This window comes from Glycine soja, chromosome 3, assembly GCF_004193775.1.
Source record: "Glycine soja cultivar W05 chromosome 3, ASM419377v2, whole genome shotgun sequence".
NCBI lineage: Eukaryota > Viridiplantae > Streptophyta > Magnoliopsida > Fabales > Fabaceae > Glycine > Glycine soja.
In genome coordinates this window covers 5289727-5311157 of record NC_041004.1, presented here as the reverse complement: position 1 = coordinate 5311157, position 21431 = coordinate 5289727, and the positions used below count along the sequence as shown (strand labels likewise).

The 21431-nt window shown below is 29.9% G+C and overlaps 2 protein-coding genes across 2 annotated transcripts; both read left to right on the top strand.

The window, feature by feature from the left end:
* The first annotated feature begins 575 nt into the window (after positions 1 to 575).
* LOC114406012 (protein LURP-one-related 15-like) lies at positions 576 to 3896 on the top strand. Its single transcript, XM_028368547.1, has 3 exons — positions 576 to 1014; positions 2954 to 3199; positions 3582 to 3896. The coding sequence occupies exons 1-3, from the start codon at positions 769 to 771 to the stop codon at positions 3693 to 3695; spliced, it is 606 nt and encodes a 201-aa protein (XP_028224348.1). The 5' UTR covers positions 576 to 768; the 3' UTR covers positions 3696 to 3896.
* Positions 3897 to 10941: 7045 nt separating this feature from the next.
* On the top strand, positions 10942 to 12574 carry LOC114406011 (protein LURP-one-related 15-like). The gene is made up of 3 exons (XM_028368546.1): positions 10942 to 11353; positions 11681 to 11908; positions 12255 to 12574. The coding sequence occupies exons 1-3, from the start codon at positions 11129 to 11131 to the stop codon at positions 12396 to 12398; spliced, it is 597 nt and encodes a 198-aa protein (XP_028224347.1). The 5' UTR covers positions 10942 to 11128; the 3' UTR covers positions 12399 to 12574.
* The last annotated feature ends 8857 nt before the right edge of the window (positions 12575 to 21431 follow it).

Below are 21431 nucleotides of genomic sequence, written 5' to 3'. Positions count from 1 at the left end.
AGTTTTAAAAATTAAAATTTCTCTACAATTACTCTATCTCTCTCCATATATTAATTATTTAAGCAAAAAGTAATTAAGTTGAAAAAAGTGATATAACTAGTCCAAATAATTTTTAAAAATATTATAGTTACAGATAAATTTAATCTTATTAATTAAACTGATAAAATTTTTAATTAATAGTATGTGTAAATTAATTATAAATGTCTTATATCCAAGGACGAAGAAAAAGTAGAAATTCTATAATTTTTAAATATAAATAAAGATATAACTTTATTATCTCCCTTTTGTTAATTGATTTTCTCTCTTTATCTTCTAGACTAGAGCTGACTATTTTCTGAAGCATGAAAAAAAAGGACTAGAACTGAATAAAGACGAATAGAATGAGTCTTAAACTAGGTTACTCGGTAAGATACTATTCTAACAAAGATTGGAGTCAAGAGTCAACAAATAAATAATGTGAGACAAAAGAATTAGTACTTGTATATATAGGCCATTCAATAACCCGCGTGGGATTTGCGATTTAAGCGTTTTTACCTTTGGAACAAAAAAAAAAAGAAAAATGTAGTTGAAATAGTCCACACAGTTCTCTCACTCCTCTTAAATTCTTTATATGGTGATATAGTCCTCACACTCGTTTAACATTAATTTGACATATTCCTCACTCTCGGATTCTTCATTCTTCAGCAACATTATAAATATACCACACACAACCAAAAAACCTTAACCAAACCTAGAAAGGGCGCAACTGGAAGATCTGAAGCCGAAGATATGCAAACCCGACAACCTTTTGGACCCACGCAGATGACTCCAACAACAACTCAAGTCATCGGATCTCAGTATTGTAAACCGTCTCCCACCTCACTGGAGATTGTTCGAACGGCGAATACGTTCGCTAATGAATTCCGTGTCTACGACCACAACTCCGTTTTCACCCTCCAAAGCGCTTCCTTCTCCGTTCATAAACGCTGTATCTTACTCCATCAAGGGAACCCCATCGTCACGCTACGCCGAAAGGTTTGACTTTGACCTTTTTTTTTTTTTTGTTTTCAACTACTTTGACCATATATGTTAGCATAAGTTTTAATTAAGTGCATCTGGCTGTATATGTGCTTCCACTTTGAGTATATTTTCTCATATTTTAATCAAAGACTTAATTACATTATGCTGTTTGTCATTACTGTGGGACTATTTTGTTGTTGTTGTTATAATATTGTTATTAATTTGTAAAATTCAAAAATCAATTTCTTATTAAGGTATAAAATATAACATAATTGTTACATTTTTTATACATTTAATAACTAAATAAGAATTTTTATTTTTTTACCAGTTAAATTGTCGTCAATATGCACATTTAGTTTAGGAATCAAAATTATTATTTATTCTTTAATTAAAATTAGACTTTTCATTTCGGCAGTATGCGTTGACTATCTTTATTGTATATGCATTACTATAATAAAATTTTGATTTTAATATTTTATAAGGTAATACTAAAAATTACGCATAGAAAAATAATTTATTTAATACCATGTTATAAACAATTATTAATTAGTCCAAATTATATAAAAACTTAGCTTTTGTCAAAAGGTTTTTGTTTTGGCTCGACATACAAGGTGTTAATGGAGGAAGGGAGAGCTGGGACAGTTCAAATTTTGTGGAAAAAAAGTATGGAACAAGGTGGTACCTTTGAAAATGTTGATACTGGTGTGGTAAGCATTACAAATTATAGTTAACCATCAAAGGCCAATTTAATGCAGAGAGGTGCTGTATCGGATGAAGTAGGTGTATGTGTAGGCTACAATTGGATGGCTGAAAATGTGAACCCCTTGTTTTATGAATGTGAGTGGTTTGGTATCAATGTCTTAATTAGTGGGTTGGGAGAGTGGTGTCTTTGATGCATTCTTGTATGAAGAGTCAATTTCAACCGTTTCAGGGGCAAGTGTTGGTGGGGTGGTATTAAAGGAGAGGATTATGAAGTTATTTGGTGTGTTGTGATAACTGATAAGGGCATTTGGATAAGCCTGAGGCACATGGTGTTTAGCCAATAAACAGTTCACATTGGAGATACAGTGGAGGAAGTTCAATTATACTCTTGGAGATGGATGCGGGTGCAGGGTGATGAGGACGAAAGGATTTATTCATTCTTGGCTTAATTATGTTTAGTCCCTCAAATTAGGAGTGTTTGGTTTTTTAGTCCTCTAATTAAAAATTTGCATGCTTCCTTTACATTAGAAAAATGTTCTTTTTAGTCTCCTGGAGCCTCTAAAGGCAGAAATAGGTGAACATTTTGTTAGTTGTTAATCGTTAATCAACCTTATAACTCTGAAATAGGTAAACATTATGGGGGTAGAGCTGAAGTGGTAGTAGCATAAAAGCAGATGTGGCATTAGTATACTCTCAGGGGGTGGAATAATGCATGGCGTTTATAAGGATTGGAAGGGGAATGTTGTGTTTGTAAACATTGGTGTATATTTAGTGCAGCTTTTTATCAGATACATTGATGCTAGACGTGATCAGTTTTCTAATTGAGACCATAATGCTGGGCAGCATTATCATCATTATATGCAGGATCACTGTTTGGTTTCGAATTATATGCCCTGTTGAAAATATTATTATCATCACAGTGTTCCTTTTAGGTCCATTTTTATGTGCTGCTATTAACAGGATTGTCTATGGCAGTTAGGATCCTATTAAATTATGCAGACAGTGGAAATTATTTACTGTTGAAATTGGAAAACAAAGTTAAAATAGTGTTCAATTTTTCTAGTAAGGGATTCAAGCTCAGTTGGTTGACCAGAGTGAAAGAGTTGTTGTAAATCTCTTTGTTACCGATCTTGTCTTTAATTGATATGGATAAGAAATTGCGTTTAATTTTTCTTTTTTTTTTTTTAATAAAATTTTATAATTATAATAGGATAAATTATACTGATAGTTATGTGCTTTTTTGTTTGTGTAGAGAATGACAGCACATAATAGATGGCAAGTTTTCAGGGGTAAAAGCGACCAAATAAGGGATTTGCTCTTCAGTGTAAAGCGACCCAATAAAGGATACAACATATTCCAGCCAAACACGGCACTAGAATTAGAAGTGTTCTTAGCCCAAAATACTGAAGAAAAAGTTTGTGAGTTTAAGATAGAAGGAAATTGGTCCAATGGATCTTGTGAAGTTTGTTCCGTTCAACACCGCAATATTATAGCACTGGTGAGTTCTTTCTTTCTAAAATCATCATGATACTCCAAAAGAAATTATCATTTACTAATAAAAATTAATTTAATACTAATGTTTAGTAAACAATGGTATTTTTACAGTGATAAAACTCATTAAATTTCTGAAAATTTTATTATTTAATTTTAAATTAAACAATCATATCTGATTTTCCTTTTTTTATTCACATTAAGAATCGGAAACTTATAAACGATTGAGCTTTATATATTTTTAAACCGAATTTAAATTCATGGTGCTCTTTGCACCCAAAAAAAATCCATTGAACTTTAAACTCCACCATTTTCTACTTTTGCTACGCAGAGTATTTTTCTCCCCCTTTTAAACTGATTTTTGAGAATACAATATTATGTGATTGCAGATGAATAAACACGCTGTTCAAGCCACTGGGTCTGATAATTTCGTAGTCAGAGTGGAAGCCAATGTTGACACTGCTTTCATAGTTGCATTAATTGCGATTCTTTGCCTAGAGTAGAAGCAAGCATGGAGTTGATTTCGAATTTGATTCTGCGTTCATGTTCCTTCAAATAAAACTGTTTGTGTGTTATATGAGTAAACGAAATCTTTAAAGAAATTAATGCAAAGGAGGGGATGCAAGTGTAATATGAATAAATTTTAAGGGAAGTGTATGTAATTTGCTCTGAATTTAATGTAGAAATTTTTACTTCGTTTTTAAGTTTACAATAACTGCTCAATCTCCTGAAAAGAAAAATCTCTTTTCAAATTCTATCCAGTTTCCTGATTTTTTTTTTTCACGAATCTTTAAAGATTTGGAAAATTGGGAAACCTGAGAATAATCTGGAAAAAATTAAAATAGAATATTTGAAGATTTGGGAAAAAAAAAACAAACAGAAAAATCAGAAAGAATTTGAGAAGATATGAACAGATACATGGAGAAAATAAAAGATTCTTTTTTGGTTATAAATAGACTGAAAATACACTCAAGAAAGAAAAAAAAAGATCATTACACGACTCAATCACGTCGCCACAAAATTGCGATAGCATCTCTCAAAGTCTGCTATGCAATGATCTTTGTTCTGTGTTTTCGGCGTCAGGTTTTCTATTTGTTGAAATATCTCTTTTTTTAATTTCTAGCTCATTAAAGTAAATGAAAACATTATATTGAATGAGCGAATGTACTTCAAAATCAATTTGCTCTTCTTCATATTTTTATTTTGAAATAAATCCTTCAAAGTTTTATGTGGTGATGAAGATTTTCTATTTTGATTTTTTTCTTGCATGTAACAATTATAACATGTATTTTTCCTTCAAAATTATCAATAATTCTAATTTATTTTCAAATGGTGGTTGGAAATTAGTTAGGATTATTAATAATTTTGAAATAAAAAAATATATGTTATGTTGCTTGCATCATGCATGCAAGGAAAAATTAAAATAAAAATCCTTCAATTACCTCCTCAAATTTTGAAAACTTTATTTTAAAATAAATATATGAAGAACAAGTTATCTTTTGAGAACATTTGCTCATTCCTGCGAATGTTTTTCTTTACTTCAATGAGTAAAAAAAATAGACATTTTATAGAATAACATAAGTGCACCTCCTTAATTTATCATGAATGGTGAAGAATTATTATTATATTGAAAGTTTGTTTTCTCTCCCTAATAGACAACAAAAGTTTGCATAGATCTAGATTAATGACACCGATAATGAAATATTGATAAGTATGTTGAAAGCCAAAATTACTTGACAATAATTTTATTAATAAATAAAATTAAAGGTTAAAATTCATATACTGATATACAAGTATACATATCTGAGGTTGACAACAGGAGCATACACCAATTCATATACCGATAATGAAATATCAAATAGAATATTTATGTATCTTGTATAAAAAGAATTTGTTTGCTTTATTCATGTCTCTATAACGTGATGTCATGCTTATTTAAATAGGATTAGCGAATAGTTAGTTATAGTCTTAAATTTATTTCTTTTTTAAATAAATACAATTCATTGTAAGATTAAAGAGAAGATTCTGACTTTGTTCATTCGTTCAACCCTACGGTATCATCAACCCTAAGTATTGTGCTCCATATAATGTCGAACTAGCTGTTGTAAGAAAAGTCCTAACATTAGCTGATAGCTTTGTTGGTTTCTAGTTCAATGACTTAGCTATGTTGCTGATAATGGTGACCATTGTGCACAGGAGATGATGATGCATTGGCAGATGAGTCAAGCCCAACTTCTTGACATTTTTGTGAAAAAAAATTCTTTGATTGTTTTATTTTATTTTTAATCTATTTTAATTTATTTATTTATTTATTTTGTCTATTTAATTTGTTTGTAAATTGGATCGAGTGAGCATTACTTGTTTCAAAGGCAAATGCATTTATTTTATTTCATTTTCAGTTTTCTTTCTAATGGAACCAGAGATCAAATTTGATCTTGGCAGTTCTAATTTGAGTTTAGGAATTACACTCTCCCAATCTAATTAAAAATTTTATTTTCAATAGTCGTTAATGAATGCTACTATTTTTGAGTTACTTGAAAAAATAATAGTAATTCAAAGTGTAGCGCAATCTTAAATGCCAAAGGTGCTAGGGTTCAATAAAAAGAGACCTTCATTTTCGGTTATGTCTATTGGGGTATCGCCATCAAGATTGATGGACGAAGATCGGCTCGGAGAAGCTTGAGCCTTCAGATCAGATGATTCAGAATCTGACTCATGATCGCCATAGTCGGGAGAACAAGATTCATATTTGTTCTTTGAATGTGACATGGTATAAAAGGAAAAAAGGGTTTTTTTGGAGTGAAAAGAAGAAGGAGCTAAAGGTAAAGGTAAATCAGATGGGACCTATGGTAATTTAAAGATCTATAGTTAGAAGCTGATAAGACGCATAGTGACTAAAAGATTCAAATATATATTTTTTACAAGGTGAGAGTGGTTGAGAAGGTGTGGTAATCGGGGGTGGTGTATTTTAGGGTGTCGAACGGGAGGAAGAGGTGGATGTGCATGGTCATGGAAGGACCAACCGGAGACGCGTCATTGACTTGTGATTGCCAAGCTCATTAGGGCTAATGATTGAATATTAGGATGAAGAAGATAAAGGAAGAAAAGATGAAAAAAAAATTAATGTAAAGCATCGACTACTTTATCTTTAAGTGATGACTTAGCATTGGCTTAACCAACTCTAATTAAGTGTCAACCTTTGTTAGCCATCACAAACAAATTAATTAATGTTCAGTCAATACATTGGCAATGACCTTGAGACCATCACTTTGCCCACATTAAACTAACTGTGAACATTGACTTTTTGTAATTACCATTGCCTTTTGGCCAACAATAAATTATGTTATTCTTTTTGTGTATCATATTTTTCACTCGGTCTCTCTTTTCTTTTTCTTCATATATAACATATCATACCTATTTTTTATTTATTTCAATTCACCTAAAAACAAGGTGAACATTTAACATTATTCTTGCCATTAGTAGATTTTTTTCCTTTAATTTATTTAAAACGTAACCCCGCGCATGACTTAAGTAGAAGGATTAAAGTAAAATTTGAATTCAATTTCGAGTTTGATTCTAACTTTTTTTCTTTATATATATATATATATATATATATATATATATATATATATATATATATATATATAATTCAAATTCAATTCTGATTCTTACAAAATTGAAATTATAGTTACAATTTTAAACTACAGTATAAAGTTTATTATAATTAGGATTAATATTTGATTTGGTTTCTAATTATAGAAAAATACTCAATTAGGTCACCATATTTTTTAAAAGCTCTAATCAAATTCTTTAATTTTCAAAAATGCCTCAATTAGGTCATTTCTATTCAATTAAGTTGACATGCATGGTTAGAATTGTCAGGCTACGGTCAGAGTCGACCGTGTCGGAAACTTTCTCCCACCACCGAAAAACAACTTCTCAGCGACACTAGCGCACTTTGGTCCCCTCAACGTCATGGTTGATGTCTTCTTCTCCGTCCTTGATGTCGTCGGCTACGAGATAGTCTCCATCATTGTCAGGGAAACCCAAATCTGTGACACACCAAACCCCACCAAACTATATGTCTGTGTCTTTTTGTTATTGCATGTTAGTGGTGGTGGTTTTCTCGGTGCCTGTATATGTTGGTGGTGGTGATGGTTTTTTTGACGGTTGTAGTTTGGGAGCCACTGCATGGAGGTTTAATTTACAGTGGGGGGAGAAAGAGAAGGAGGGTAAAATAGAAAGCTAAAGTTTATAATTAATCGTCACTATTTCTTAAAATTTAATTTTTAAATAATATGTATTTTATTTTAATTTTTAATTAATCATCTAAACTTTCAAGTTAACAAAATTAGCTCCAGCTGGATGGAAAAATGACTAGATTAGATTGATGTATGTTAAAAAATAATAGGATTTTGATTGTAATTTTTTAAAATATGAGGAACTAATTGAAAATTTTAATATAATTAGATGATCAAATTTTATATTAAATTTTGCAATAATCCGAACTATTTTAGTTATTTTTTATGGCATAATCTGGAACTTAGCTTTAAATCAGCTACGTACATACTCTGTGTTAGGAATGTTCAAAATCAAACCAACCCAAATAGAAAATCTGCAAACAGCAAAAAAAAAAAAAATCAAAATCCAAACTAAACCGTGAGTTTTCATATTAGTTTGATTTTTTTATAGAGATCAAGCAGTTTGGTTCGGTTTCAGTTTTTAGCTGAAAACCGCATATTTACATATTATATATTTTTTATTTTAGTACGTGTGACTTTACCCATTAGGTACGGATTGCGTTTCAGTTTCACTATTTACATTTCACTTATTTCTATGTAGCATTTCACTTACACACTACTAACTACACAATTCATGTTTCACTTACCATTATCCTAAACCCTAATGTTGACTCGTTGGCAAGTGTATCAAATCGTTACAAGTAGTAAAGTTCTCGAAAGTTCGAGTGTCGAATCCACATGGACTTTGTTTGTACTTAGATTAATGCAAACCCAATTTAAAAGCAAGAGATAATAATTTAAAATAAAAGATAAAGAAAGATAGAAGATAAGGTAAAGAAAAGATAAGATATTTAAAGATAAAATTAGAAGATAAAAGATCAAAACGATAAAAGATTTAAAGATAAGATTAAAAGATAAAATATTTAAATTGCGATAAAGATAACTACTTCTACGAAATTCAAATAAAGGAAAAATAAAATCTATATAATAAAATTGCTAAAACTTAACAAGTCTAATCAGCCTAGATATATGGATTCAGGATTTGTCTGTTATCAATACCAGTGAACTAATTCTGCCCTACATCTATCCATCTACTTGCCCCTGATGTCTCACGATGACAAGCCTACCTTAATTACCTATCTTCCAAATGCCCTTTGCGAAGACTCAATAACTAAGATGCATTAGGATTACATTCTAGATGTTTGCTAAAGCATGGGCATTGGGGCATTAAGTCATGCTAACCCAATAATTTCTTTCTTTTATTGTTCTATTAAGCGTTACCCTTTCCTGAGTGGCCTAACCCTTAAAACCGATTCACGCATTCATTCCTTATCCCTAATTAGGCTTTACCCTCTCCCGAGTGGCCTAAAGACTAACAGAAAACAAAGTCCGAGATGCAGAATAAGCAAGAAAGAAAAGCAGATAAAAGAAACTGGAAGGAAAAACCCTCTAAAAGATAACCCGATAATTTCCTTCTTTTAGTGTTCTCTTAAGCATTACCCTCTCCCGAGTGGCCTAACCCTTAAAACAGATTCAAGTATTCATTCCTTACCCCTAATTAGGCTTTACCCTCTCCCGAGTGGACTAAACCCTAACAGAAAGCAAGTTCAGAGATACAAGATGTAAAAAGAAAGAACGGTAAATAAAGAACTTGGAGGAAATTCCTCCTTTTATTGATAACTCTTGAAATTCTCCATACATCATTGGCTTTTTAGGCCTGCCAGGCCCTAGCTAGGGGAATTAGCCACTCATGGTCATGAGGGCTTTACAATGAGAAGGGGGTGAAAGGAAGAAAGGGAGTAAATGAAACCCTTAGGAGAGGGGGTTCTGTGGTGGTGTGTTTTGTCCCTTGGACTGGCTCTCTATTTATAGCTGCTGAAGTGGGCTTTGGGCCTTCGTAGGCGCGCTCAGCGCGACACCCCCTCGCTCAACGCGTGTAGATCGCGCGCTTAGCGCGCGCTTATGTTAGATCGCGGGCTTAGCGCGCGTGTTGCAGGCTTAGCGCGCGCTTCTGTTAGATCGCGGGCTTAGCGCGTGACGCGCGCTCAGCGCGCGTATTGTACTAGGCCTGCTTCAGATTTTCTTATTTTCTTCAATTTTTCTGGCCTTTTTGCTTGTTACACCTCCAGTTTTTATATCTGCAGCCAAAATTCAACAAAACATCAATTCTTTAATATTTAAGCGTAAATAACTACTAAATAATTATTTTTAAAGACAATTTTGCCTTATTTTCTATTATCAAAATACAATTATTTAGCAGTTATCACCTAATATTCTTCTTCTTCTTTCTACGAGTACTAACGAGTAGTGCCGCACCTCAAAACCCTAACCTTCTTCTTCTTCCTATCGGACAACACGCCTCCACACAGTCCACTACACCAGCACGCCTCTGTTTTGCACCAGTGGCGCCTCCGTTCTGCACCAGCGACGCCTCCGTTATACTTTAATTTCTTAAGGAATATTTAGATCTACAACATGTTAATTTTTATTATGATTATAAATAAAATTTTATAATTTAAAAAAATCACCCAAATCGCACCGTATAGATTGGTTTGGTTTGGTTTGGATTTTATTTTTAAAAAATTCAAACCACATGTTAATTTATTGTTTGATTCGGACGTAATTAAAAAAAAAAATCACCCAAACCGCATCGCGAACACCCCTACTCTTTGTCCGCGCGGCGGCGCGGTTTCTAGTTTATTTCCTTAGGGCAAGGCCCCTTTCCTTTAAAAAAAAAAAATCAGCAAAGTGCATGCAATTTATTGATAAATCTCTTCATACTTTGCAATAACTTTAAGAGTATGTTTAGATTGAGAATTTTAATTGAGGAAAGTAATTTATCAAAGAATTTGAATTTCTGTAATTTGAAATTCATTGTTTGAATGTTTTTTTGTGAAGAATTTAAAATTTTAGAATTTTAAAACAAAATTTTAAACAACAAAAAATTTGGAATTTCAATTTTCTTCTAAAATTGAGAAATCGAAATTCTCTTTTTACCGTCTTCTTAAAAAAATCATCGTTTGAGATTGTGGAACATCGTTCGGGCATGAGAACGTAGAGGAACACGTATAACTAGCACACCAATCATATCTTTTTTTTTTATTCATTTCTTTTCACCCTCATAATTTTAACTTTTTTTTTATTCAAATACAAAATTTTAAAAATAAAAGAATTTCTATTAAAATATTTGAAATTCTTAAAATTTTAAATTCCTCCATCCACACACTTATAAGGTCTCTGCATGAACCTTTAAAAAATAATAATTTAATGTCCGCCTACTCGGTGTTGTATAAGAGAATTAGTCCAACGTAAAATAAAGACTAGTTTAACGGCAAACATCGCCACGCGCTCCTTCAAAAGCCTCCAACTACTAGTCTCCTTTAAAATTGAAAAAATAAAATAAAAAAGAGTTTCAGGTTTCAACTTCCAACCTGAACTGGTCTTCTTCTATACATAGCATCCTTCTACTTAATCATTATCCTCCTTCAAAACTCATTTCAAACTTTTTCATTGACCACTTCATATCCCATGTCATACTCACGCATATATATATAATTAAAAGTTTCAAGTATATATCAATCTATCAATCAAATAATACACACCCCGCAAGCCATAGTGCACAAAACTTTCACAAAAGAAATTGAAAGGTCAATATCCACACCTATCAATTTCTCACTAAACTTCAAATTGCAATTATGCAAAACCAACGACCCTCCGGTATCATCAACCCTAAGTATTGTGCTCCATATAATGTTGACCTAGCAATTGTGAGAAAAGTCCTAACATTATCTGATAGCTTTACCGTCACCGATGTCAATGGCAAAATTGTTTTCAACCTTAAGGGCTCTCTGATAACCCTCCATGACCACCGTGTCTTGCTTGATGCCGCCGGCGAACCCATTGTCACATTACGCCGGAAGGTTTGACCATATATTTATTTTGATTTCTTAATTTATCTTATTATTTAGAGCATGTTTTATTTTTTGATTAATTCTTAAATGATAATTTGAAGAATATGAATTAACAAACTTATATCGTTTCTGGGATTGGATATGTTGTTTTTCTTTTATTGCAATTAACAATTAAAATTATTACATAGATCCCCTCTCTAATTTTGTTTAGAAACTAGTGTTCCTTTTATTCCTTGAATAAATCTTCCTTTTTCATTTTCTTTTAACACTGTATGTTTATAGATATGTCATCATATTGAAATAATCCTATGAAACGATTCAAATTTGTTTATGTAGATTATGTCAGCTCATGATCAGTGGCAAGTTTTCCGTGGTGAAAGCACGGAGCTGAAAGATTTGATCTTTAGTGTAAAGAAATCATCAGTTTTCCAGCTAAAGACAAAATTAGATGTGTTCTTAGCTAACAATACTAAAGAAGAAGTTTGTGACTTTAAGGTCAAAGGAAGTTGGTTCGAGCGATCTTGTGTTGTTTATGCTGGTGAATCTCTCACCATTGCTGCCCAGGTTAGCCTTTTGCTCTTAATTTACTTATATTTTGGAGAAAGTTGTAGAAAAAGAGAAAAAAAAAACTTTAAATAATCTTTCTAGGCTCATATATAAATATAAAAAGTTAATTTTGCATTAATTAAAAAAAATAATTAATATTATTTAATTTTACTAATTAATCTCAAGTAAAAAAACTTATTCTTTAAATATTTTTTATTGTAACTTTTTATCATGAATAAAAAAAAGTTATTAAAAAATTATACTTAAATTAAAAATATTTTAAAAATAAAATTATTAAACAAATGCAACTATTTTTCTTCTTTCAAATTCTAATTTCGCAAGTGCAAATATTATGTGACTGCAGATGCATAAGAAGCACACTGTTCAAAGCATTGCGTTGGGTAAAGATAATTTCATAGTTACAGTGTATCCAAATATTGACTATGCATTCATAGTGGCACTGATTCTGATTCTTGACGAAATTAACCAAGACAAGAAAAAAGATTGATTATTGAGTTTTTTTTTATGATTTTCTCTGGGTTGTCTCGTTTTCATCTAAATGTTCATTTAAGACAAAAACTGTGACATAGTACTAGTGAACGGTTTTAATTTCTTGCCGTCCTATATTTGCTTTTAATGTTGTGCTTTACTTCTTTCCACCCATAATAAATTTTGTATAAGAGAGAAAAAAAAGAGTCTAAAATAAATACTACTGCCTCTGTGGTCAAATATTCGCTCCGTCTTAGAAGTTTTTTTTTAAAAAATTATTTATCTTTTTTACAAGATTTTTTAAATAATTTTTAGATATATTAATTATTTACTTATTAAATATTCTTATTTAATTAATTTTTTAAATATTAAAAAGAAATAATTAGTGAATAAATAAATAAAAAATAATTTTAAAATAATAATATAAATAATCGATAGATTTAATGTGATTAATTATTTTTCTAAAGGGATATAAATTAATTAAAAAAAATCTTATAATTAAGAATGAAGAGTATAAGAAAAAAATATTCATTTCTATCTTGATCTCAATTTCTTAATCTTAAATATAAGAAAATTTTAATTAATTTTATCTTATTTAATATTATTAATTTTAAATTATTTTTTATTTAATTGAGGTGTACGTCAACTTTTTCTTATCCTTAATATTAAGATCCAATGAAGAAAAAGATGAGAAATTTTTTTTACTAATTGAATTAATGTAATTAAATATGATTAACTAACTTTCTTAATTAGCGTGTCATTTTTTTTCCTTATACTATCTCGTTCTTATTTATAAGACTCAACTTTTTAAATTTAATTGTTCCTTTGCATAAGATTGAATTCATATTGGATGAATTTGTTTAAACTTAAAAAAAAAATCAAATTTAACATAAATGTTTTTTAAGAACCAGATAGATTTACTTTTTAAAATAAATATAAAACTATTTTTTAATAGAAATAGTTTTGATAAACATACTAAAAAAACAAAAAGGTATTTACTTTATTGAAATAAATGTTTATTTCAACAAATATATGTAAACAAATCAACTCATTGTCTCATGCATTAATTATTTTATATTAAAAATATCCTCAATTAAATAAGAGAGAGATTATATTGACATGCATTTAGAAGAGGGAGAAATATTAATGATAATGATATTTTTAGAAAAGTATAAAAATTTAGAACAAATTTTTTTTTTTGAAGAGTTGAACAAATTCATTGTTAACAACTTTTCCTTTCCTTTCCTTCATAAATATAAGACTCTTTTAACAAATCCACACCTTATTGTTTAATTTAATTAGTAACATTAAATTTGCTAGCAATTTTTATTATTTTTCCAAAACTACCATTAAAATTATTTTAACTCATCTTCTTTCTCTTTCCACTTAATTACACTACCTAATTAATGATGGTATGTAAGTCTTATTCTTCAACAATTATAAAAGAAAAAATGTATTTATCTTTTTAATTCATAACATTTATTGTGAAGTAATTAAGGATATTTTGGTCAAAGAATAATGAATGCAAAAGATAACTTGAAAAAAATCTTACATTTAGGAATGAAGGGAGTACATTAACTATTTTTTTTTTATTAATCTTGGTGAATTAGGTAGTTATGTCTTATAAATAGAAAGTGGTATTTGAGACCTCGGGAGAGGATCACACATTAATTCAATTGATTTCATTGAATTTTTGAAAATGTGTTACTAATGTACCAATTATGCCTTTATTAATAATTATTCATTAACTTATTGTGGGTGATGTGAGAACATTAAAGTCCAAGACTATTAAATTCCGATAAGCTATATTGGATCGATTGTGCATTTAAATCAATAAAACATCATCAAACTGGTATAAAACCAGAAGAATCAATATATAACTTGGATCGAACCAAACCAAAAATTTGAATCTAACTTTCAACGTGAAAGGTTACAATATCACATCTCTTCTTACATGTTCACTCAAAGGCCAAAGCTACATTACAACAATTACGAAAGAAAATAAATATTTCCTTTTGTCCTTACTAAAAGGCACTTTGAACATTAATTACACATTAATTTTGTTGGTTTCATTACTCCCTTCATCCCAAAATAATCATCACGTGAGAAGAAAAAAAGTCATAAAATAATTGTAACGTTAATTTTGTTTCCAATTATATCTCTTATAATATTAATGATATGAGCTATAAAAAATAAAAATGAATTAATAATGATAAGACTAATTTTATAAAATTGTTACACACGCGCACACACACACTCGTGTGTGTGCGACTAATATCTTGAAGAGATTCAACATGACTAATTGTAATCTAACCACTACTCTAGTTGAAAATAGGTCTCAAACTTAAAAAAATAATAAAGTGAGCAACTAGTTGGTGCTACATTGTATAAAAAGATTATAGGATCATTAAGATACCTATGCAACACTAGACTTGACTTGGCCTACAATGTTGGTCTATTAAGTAGATTTATACAGGAACCAGGAACACCTCACCTCTTGGCAGTCAAAAGAATTATGAGGTATGTTAAGGGAACCATAGATTTTGACATATTGTTTCCTAATGATAAAATGGGTGTAGAAGCATAAATGTTTGGCTACATAGACTCTAATTGTTGTGAAGATAAAAATGATTGAAAGATCACAATAGGGTATGTTGTTATGTTTGATAAAGTACCAATCTTTTGGTGTTCAAAGAAGCAATGCATGGCGGCATTGTCTTCATGTAAAGAATAATATATAGCTGCATCTATGGTAGCTTGTTGAGTTGTATGGCTGGAAACCTTATTAGAGGAATTAAATCTGAAAGAGTCTAAACCAATGAGGCTATTGGTTGACAACAAGTCAAAAATTGACTTGGCTAAGCATTTTTACACGATGTATAAGATGCTTTGAGAGCTTAGTATCTTTAAAATTATTTACAAGAAATTTTTTACAAGAAAGAATGAAAGAATGATTCACGTGAATTATTTGTGTCTTGTTCTTTCAAAGCTTCTTCTATATATAGTCTTCATTTCTAAGTAATTACTGTCTCTCAACGGTTGAATTATTCACTCTATTATTCATTTGAGGTCTTCAATTCATTGAAACATTTAATACTTGCATTAAATGCACATCCCTTCTTCATGTAAAGTCCATGCTGATAGGATAAAGTGGCTTGAACTTTAGCAAGGAAGTCACTCCTTTCATTATAGCATGTTTGCAAAAATAGAGTTTACCTTTTGATGAAGATCAACCTCTTTTAGACTATGGGCTTTTATTCTTCATAAGAATTTGGCAGATCCTAGGAGAATTTGTTTGCATAAAAGTATCTTAGACAAAGAGTATTAACTGAAGGTCTTAAATACATTACTTAAATATTATATTAAATCGTTTGAAAACTTTAGACACACAAGGACAAATCATGATCTGATATCGTATCAGACGCAATATTTATCATTTGTAATTATTTGCATCTAATCAAAATAATTAGGATTCATTATTTGTCTTTAAGACATAAATATCTTTTGACTTAACATATTCCACATGGTAGCAACAAGCACATTGGGAGAAAATTTCACTTCCTGCATGATCAAGTGACTAAGGAGAATCTTGAATTAGAATATTGCAAATCAGTAAAGCAAGTTACTGATATTTTAATTAAGTCTTTGAAGTTGGTTAAGTTTCATGATAGAGAGACAAAATAGGAATGTTATCTCTAGCTAATATGAATTAAGGGGGTGTGTTAGTTGTAATTCAATTACTTTGTTTGTTTGTTATATTGTTAGTTAAGGTTAGAGACTTGATAATACAATCATTAAGAAGTGTTGTTAAAAAGTGTGAATAGTAAAATTTCTCTTCCTATCTTTTTCTCCGTATGTTTGTGTCTATTCTTCTTCACTAAGAAATTAAGTGTATGAGTATTTCAACATTGCTCCTTTCAATTATTAAAAATAGTATACACTATGTATTATGTATTATCTTGTTTTTCATGAAATAAATTAAAAATGATTTTAATTAAAATAAATAAAATTTTAGGAAAATAATGAACTTTTTGTAATTAAATAAATAAGAGAAATAGTTTTATTAATTAAAATAATAGTTTTAAGGTAACTAAAACAAATATATGTTTTTAGAAAAAAAAATATCTTATTTATTCATTTGAGAGGGATTAGAATAGATTTTATTTATATAAAATGACAAAATAATATAAAAATAGAGTAAATAATAAGCACAAAGTACCTTAGTTATAAATAGAAACGTAATAGGTCACTTTTTTACATTTATTACACGTTTTTGTGCTTTCTCTTCCTCTCAAATTCGTTTTCTCTTCTTCCTTTCCCAAAATCCTTTCTTTTCCCGCATACACTCAAACTTGTCTCACTAAAATGATGATCCCGAACTCGTTAACCGTTCTATGGTCATGAAATTTGAACTTGTGGTTCAGAACTGATTTTCGCACACACCCACCATTTGAGATTTTTGAGATAATGTTTGTGATGGAAGAAATGTGTCTCGCACTGTGCTTTCTCTTTACCCATAGACACCCAAAACCTATCCCAGTAAAACTACGATCCCTGACTCGTCAATTGTTGGATCATTGCCAAATTTGGACATCACCTTTAAAACCCATTTTCACACATTCTCATCGTTGGGGTTTGCGAAATAATATTTTTGCAGAGATAAATTAGTCTCACACATTGACAATGAAAGGGAGGCTACAACCTCTTTCCATTCTCTTTAACGTTTGGAAATCCTAACATAGCAAATAGGGGGAAAACTTGAGAAATCTTAAGGAACTACTAGAGATGTCGCTATCACTGTCGAGCTAAAACATGAGTCTGCTTAGAGGTAAGGGATGAGTTTATAGGAATTGAGATTAGAATGAACATGTGTAAGGATCATTAAGAGATCAAATTGGGGTTTATTTTGGGATATTAATTGTATTGTAATTCTTCTTATATGATTATAATTGTGAGATTGTTATATTGGGATCATAAATTGTGATTGAATTGTGTGTAAGTGATAAATTGAATATGTAATTAATTGAGATAACATGTTGTATCAATATCATAATATTGTTATTAAGATTAACTATAAGTGCAAAGTTGAACATGTGTTAATTTATGAGATACACGTAAACATGTGATGATGGATTGTGATATTATGAGATGTTAAATTGTGGACATGAGATTTGGTTGTGAATAAATGTGTGGTTAACACTTGATGTGACAATACATGTGTTGTAAGTTGTGAATTATACAATAACCCGACTGGTGTTTATCTTGAGAAATGTGTTTATGCGCAGTGTTAAAGGGAGAGTGTAGGATTCTTAGTTAGGAACCTAAAGTGTTAAATTATAACATAATGTGTTAAACATGTTTGAAACACAAGTGTGAGGTCGTGTGTATTGTATAATTCATGAGCAGTGTCTGGATGCAAAAATTGTTTTGGGGGTTGGACCTGAATCAGGAAGGTGAGGTTCTAATGGATTCTTTGGAATCTAGCCTTTGGGGTAAAGACACTCGATTTGAATGCTCCTTTAAGACAATGTTGATCTCATATGGTTAAAGCATTTTCGCAAAATAGACTAACCATAACTGGTCACCTTATGATTTTACTTAGTGGAAATGACCTGACATACCGTTGATGGTTTGACAGGTGCACCAATTCGTCCCAAGTAGTAAAGTTAAAATGAAAGTCTGAGTATCATATTCACAAAGACTTTGTTTATACTTATGTAGATGAATATTTGATTAAAAATTTTTTGGAAAGGTGGTAGAAAATAGTAAATTAAATTGGTGAAAATTAAATCAAACAAGAAAAAGAATTAAACATGAATTTAAATTAATTAATTAAAAACAAAAATATGAGAAAATCCAATAATATTGTAGAAGGAAATTCAAAAGATGAGTATGTCGGGAACTTAATCTACCAGAGTTACTCTTTGATGTAATGTTAATGATTTCTCTTTAGTTATAATTCTTTCAATTTACACATGCATCTACTAGTATACTCTAACTTTGGTCTCCCGCACGAAAGAACCTAATTTATCTCCCAAATCCCTTTGCAGAGCTAAAACAGTAAAATACATTAGGAATAGAGATGTATAATAGGCTAAACAAATATCAACCTATCCCTAGTGATGACTTTATTTAGATACCCTTTCTCAATTCTATTAGAAAATAATGTTTCCCAACGCTATCCCTAAAACTTCCCTGCAAATGGGTGATCATGCCACAAGTAATAATATTAAGCACATAAAAAGATAATGCAAATGTAATATTCATAAATAGATAGGAAGAGAAATTACATCAAGAGTAGTTGACGGTCAACATTGTCATGAAGACTTTACAATTGCAAGAGAGAAATATTTAGTAAAGGGAAAAAAGATAAGAAAGGGAATGGAGGAAATGAATGACTCTCATTTCTTACCTCTTCTTTTTTCTAGCCTTTCTCTTTGTATTCTATTTGAATTTTTGTGTGTCTTCTCCTTATTTTCTATTCTTCTTTTATAAGTGCATATTAGTGAGTTTTTGAATTAGTCTGATTTTCTTAATTAATTCTTCTTTCCTTAATTAGTCTCATTCTTTAATTATTTTGCTTTCCTCAATTAGTCTTTTTTTCTTAATTAGTCATTTTTTTCTCAATTAGTTTTCTTTCCTTAATTAGTCATTCTTTCCTTAATTAACTTTGATTTCTTTAATTATTCCTGCTTTTTTAGGCTTTATTTTACTCACTAAGTTTCATAAATCCATCACTTTTAATAATCTCTGCACAAAAACTTAAATGATGTTAATTTAATAATTATTTGCTAAAAAATGGAAAGTTAAAAGAGAAAAATTACAAATTCCTCTATAATTTAACCCCCAAAATATACTTATAATTAGTAGTTATAAAACTCCCCCAAATTTAAATCTTTGCTTGTCCTCAACCAAAAGGAAAAAGGTCAGAGTTTATCAATCATGAGATAACTGCATACATTCGAAAAAACTTCATTGGCCAATTCTCAAGTTCATAGTTGTCATAAGTTCATGAAAGGAACATAACAAGAACAAGATGCACTTTAAATGAAATGGTTAGCAAGAATGATAGATCACAAGGAATAATCACTAACTTCAGTCTTCACAAGACTAGTGTTTCTCTCAACCCCACAAATGTCTCGGTAAAAGTGTTTGAATTATAACAATAGAATAGTAAAATTTTCAACTTTGCACATCATCTCAGTCAATGCAATCATACATGCACAATATGGATCACTAAGGACTTTATTAGGCTTGTAACGTGGTTGGGCTAACAAAGAAATCATTATTTTTCTAGGAATCAAAGCTTAGGATTTATGAGAGCATTCGCTTCTCGAAATTATTTACAAACCACAACTTAGAATTTTTTTAACAACACCAACCTTATTGCTTTGCTACTTTTTTCAGGACCTTTATTTTCTTTGATGATGGTTTACCCCAGCTTTTATTCTTTAAATCTTCTCTCTTTTTTTCCTTTCTCTTTTTTTATTTTTCTCTTTTTTTTTAAACATTCATAATGGGCTGGAGTAAAACCACATCTTGAGACTCAATTGAACTTGTGCTATATATTTATTTTCTTGCAATATAAAATCATTCAAAAACATTCCCCCAAATTTAGGACAAAATTATCTAGATTCATGAGTACTCTCATACAACCTAAGAAATGATAGTTAGTAAATATCACTTTTTAGGCTTGGGTTCCAATGACAATTTTTTTATTTTTTTTTACATTAGGCTCAAAAAGGGTGAAAGGGATGGATTCATTCACAAGATGACTTTTTAGCTGAGTAGCTGAATAAAATAATAAGCAAGACCGAATATGTTTTTAATAAGTTTTTTTTTTATAATAGTGAAGTGAATGTAAACATTTTATTCATGTGAATTTTTTATTTGTATATTTATATATTTTATTTATTTATATATATGTTGGGGTAGAAGCTATCACATATTATATAGTAAATTTTTTTATATACCTTACTGTTATATTATTAACATATGATTTTTAATGAATCTATCACTTTAGTATTATATAAATATTAAACCTATAAAATATATTATTATTATTATTATTATAATTAGAATATATAATTGTTTAAAATCATATTAGTATAATAACAAAGTCTATCTATTGTAGTTGGTTCGACTTGTATAGGTTGGCTATCATCTCACCAAAAAATCAGACAATATTTTTATAACCCATTTAGTGCATGAGTTGGGTTGCAACAAGTTGCCTCATATAATATAATTTTATTCTGAGTTGGGTTGCAACAAGTTGCCTCATAAAATTTTAGATTTTTATTTTTAATTCTTATAAAATTTTTTTTGACCATTTTTAGTTGCTCACAAGTCTACATATAGGGGTGGGTATTTGGGCTGAAGCCCGTGGACTGATTCCTTTAATTAACTTACCTTCGTCGTGATTAACTAGTTTAAAATTTCGAGTCATATTTCATATTTTGAGCCTTACTCATTTAGTTCGCAGACTAAGTAGACTTGGCCTGCGATCTTGTTATGGGTCAACCACTTCAATTGGCGATGCTCGCAAAGTGTAATATCCTCGAATCTAGTTGTGCTTACAAAATATACTGAAACTAGGATTTTAATTTTCAAATGATCAAATATTCTCGAATCTAGTTGCTTGCAAAGTATAATATCCTCAAATATTAACATGATGCAGGTTGGTTGAATGTTTTATGATTTTAATTTTCAAATGATTTTAATGTTAATGCACTATCAATATAAAAAAGTTATATTATATTGTGAATCAGTAAAAAAAATATTTTAGGTACAAATTCAAAATAATTATTGTAAAAACCAAAATAATTTATCTTACATGATAAATTACTCTACAACTGTTTGAATGTTTTACGTGAAAGTGGTTACTAAAGGTGGAATTTGAATTACTAATATTTGTAAAGAGCGGGATAGCATTTAAACTTTTTTTAAGTGATTTTTTTAGTTTAATGGCTATGTACTGGTGATGGAAAAAGTTTTATATTATTATCTAATTATAAATTATCATTTAAATTAATTTATATTAATTATTTTAAAA

Bases quoted from the DNA above. Each gene is read 5' to 3' on its own strand.
- LOC114406011 (XM_028368546.1), top strand. From the start codon at position 11,129: ATGCAAAACCAACGACCCTCCGGTATCATCAACCCTAAGTATTGTGCT. The intron at 11,354-11,680 runs GTTTGACCATAT...TTGTTTATGTAG, and splicing joins TTGTCACATTACGCCGGAAG to ATTATGTCAGCTCATGATCA. The intron at 11,909-12,254 runs GTTAGCCTTTTG...ATGTGACTGCAG, and splicing joins CTCTCACCATTGCTGCCCAG to ATGCATAAGAAGCACACTGT.
- LOC114406012 (XM_028368547.1), top strand. From the start codon at position 769: ATGCAAACCCGACAACCTTTTGGACCCACGCAGATGACTCCAACAACA. The intron at 1,015-2,953 runs GTTTGACTTTGA...TTGTTTGTGTAG, and splicing joins TCGTCACGCTACGCCGAAAG to AGAATGACAGCACATAATAG. The intron at 3,200-3,581 runs GTGAGTTCTTTC...ATGTGATTGCAG, and splicing joins ACCGCAATATTATAGCACTG to ATGAATAAACACGCTGTTCA.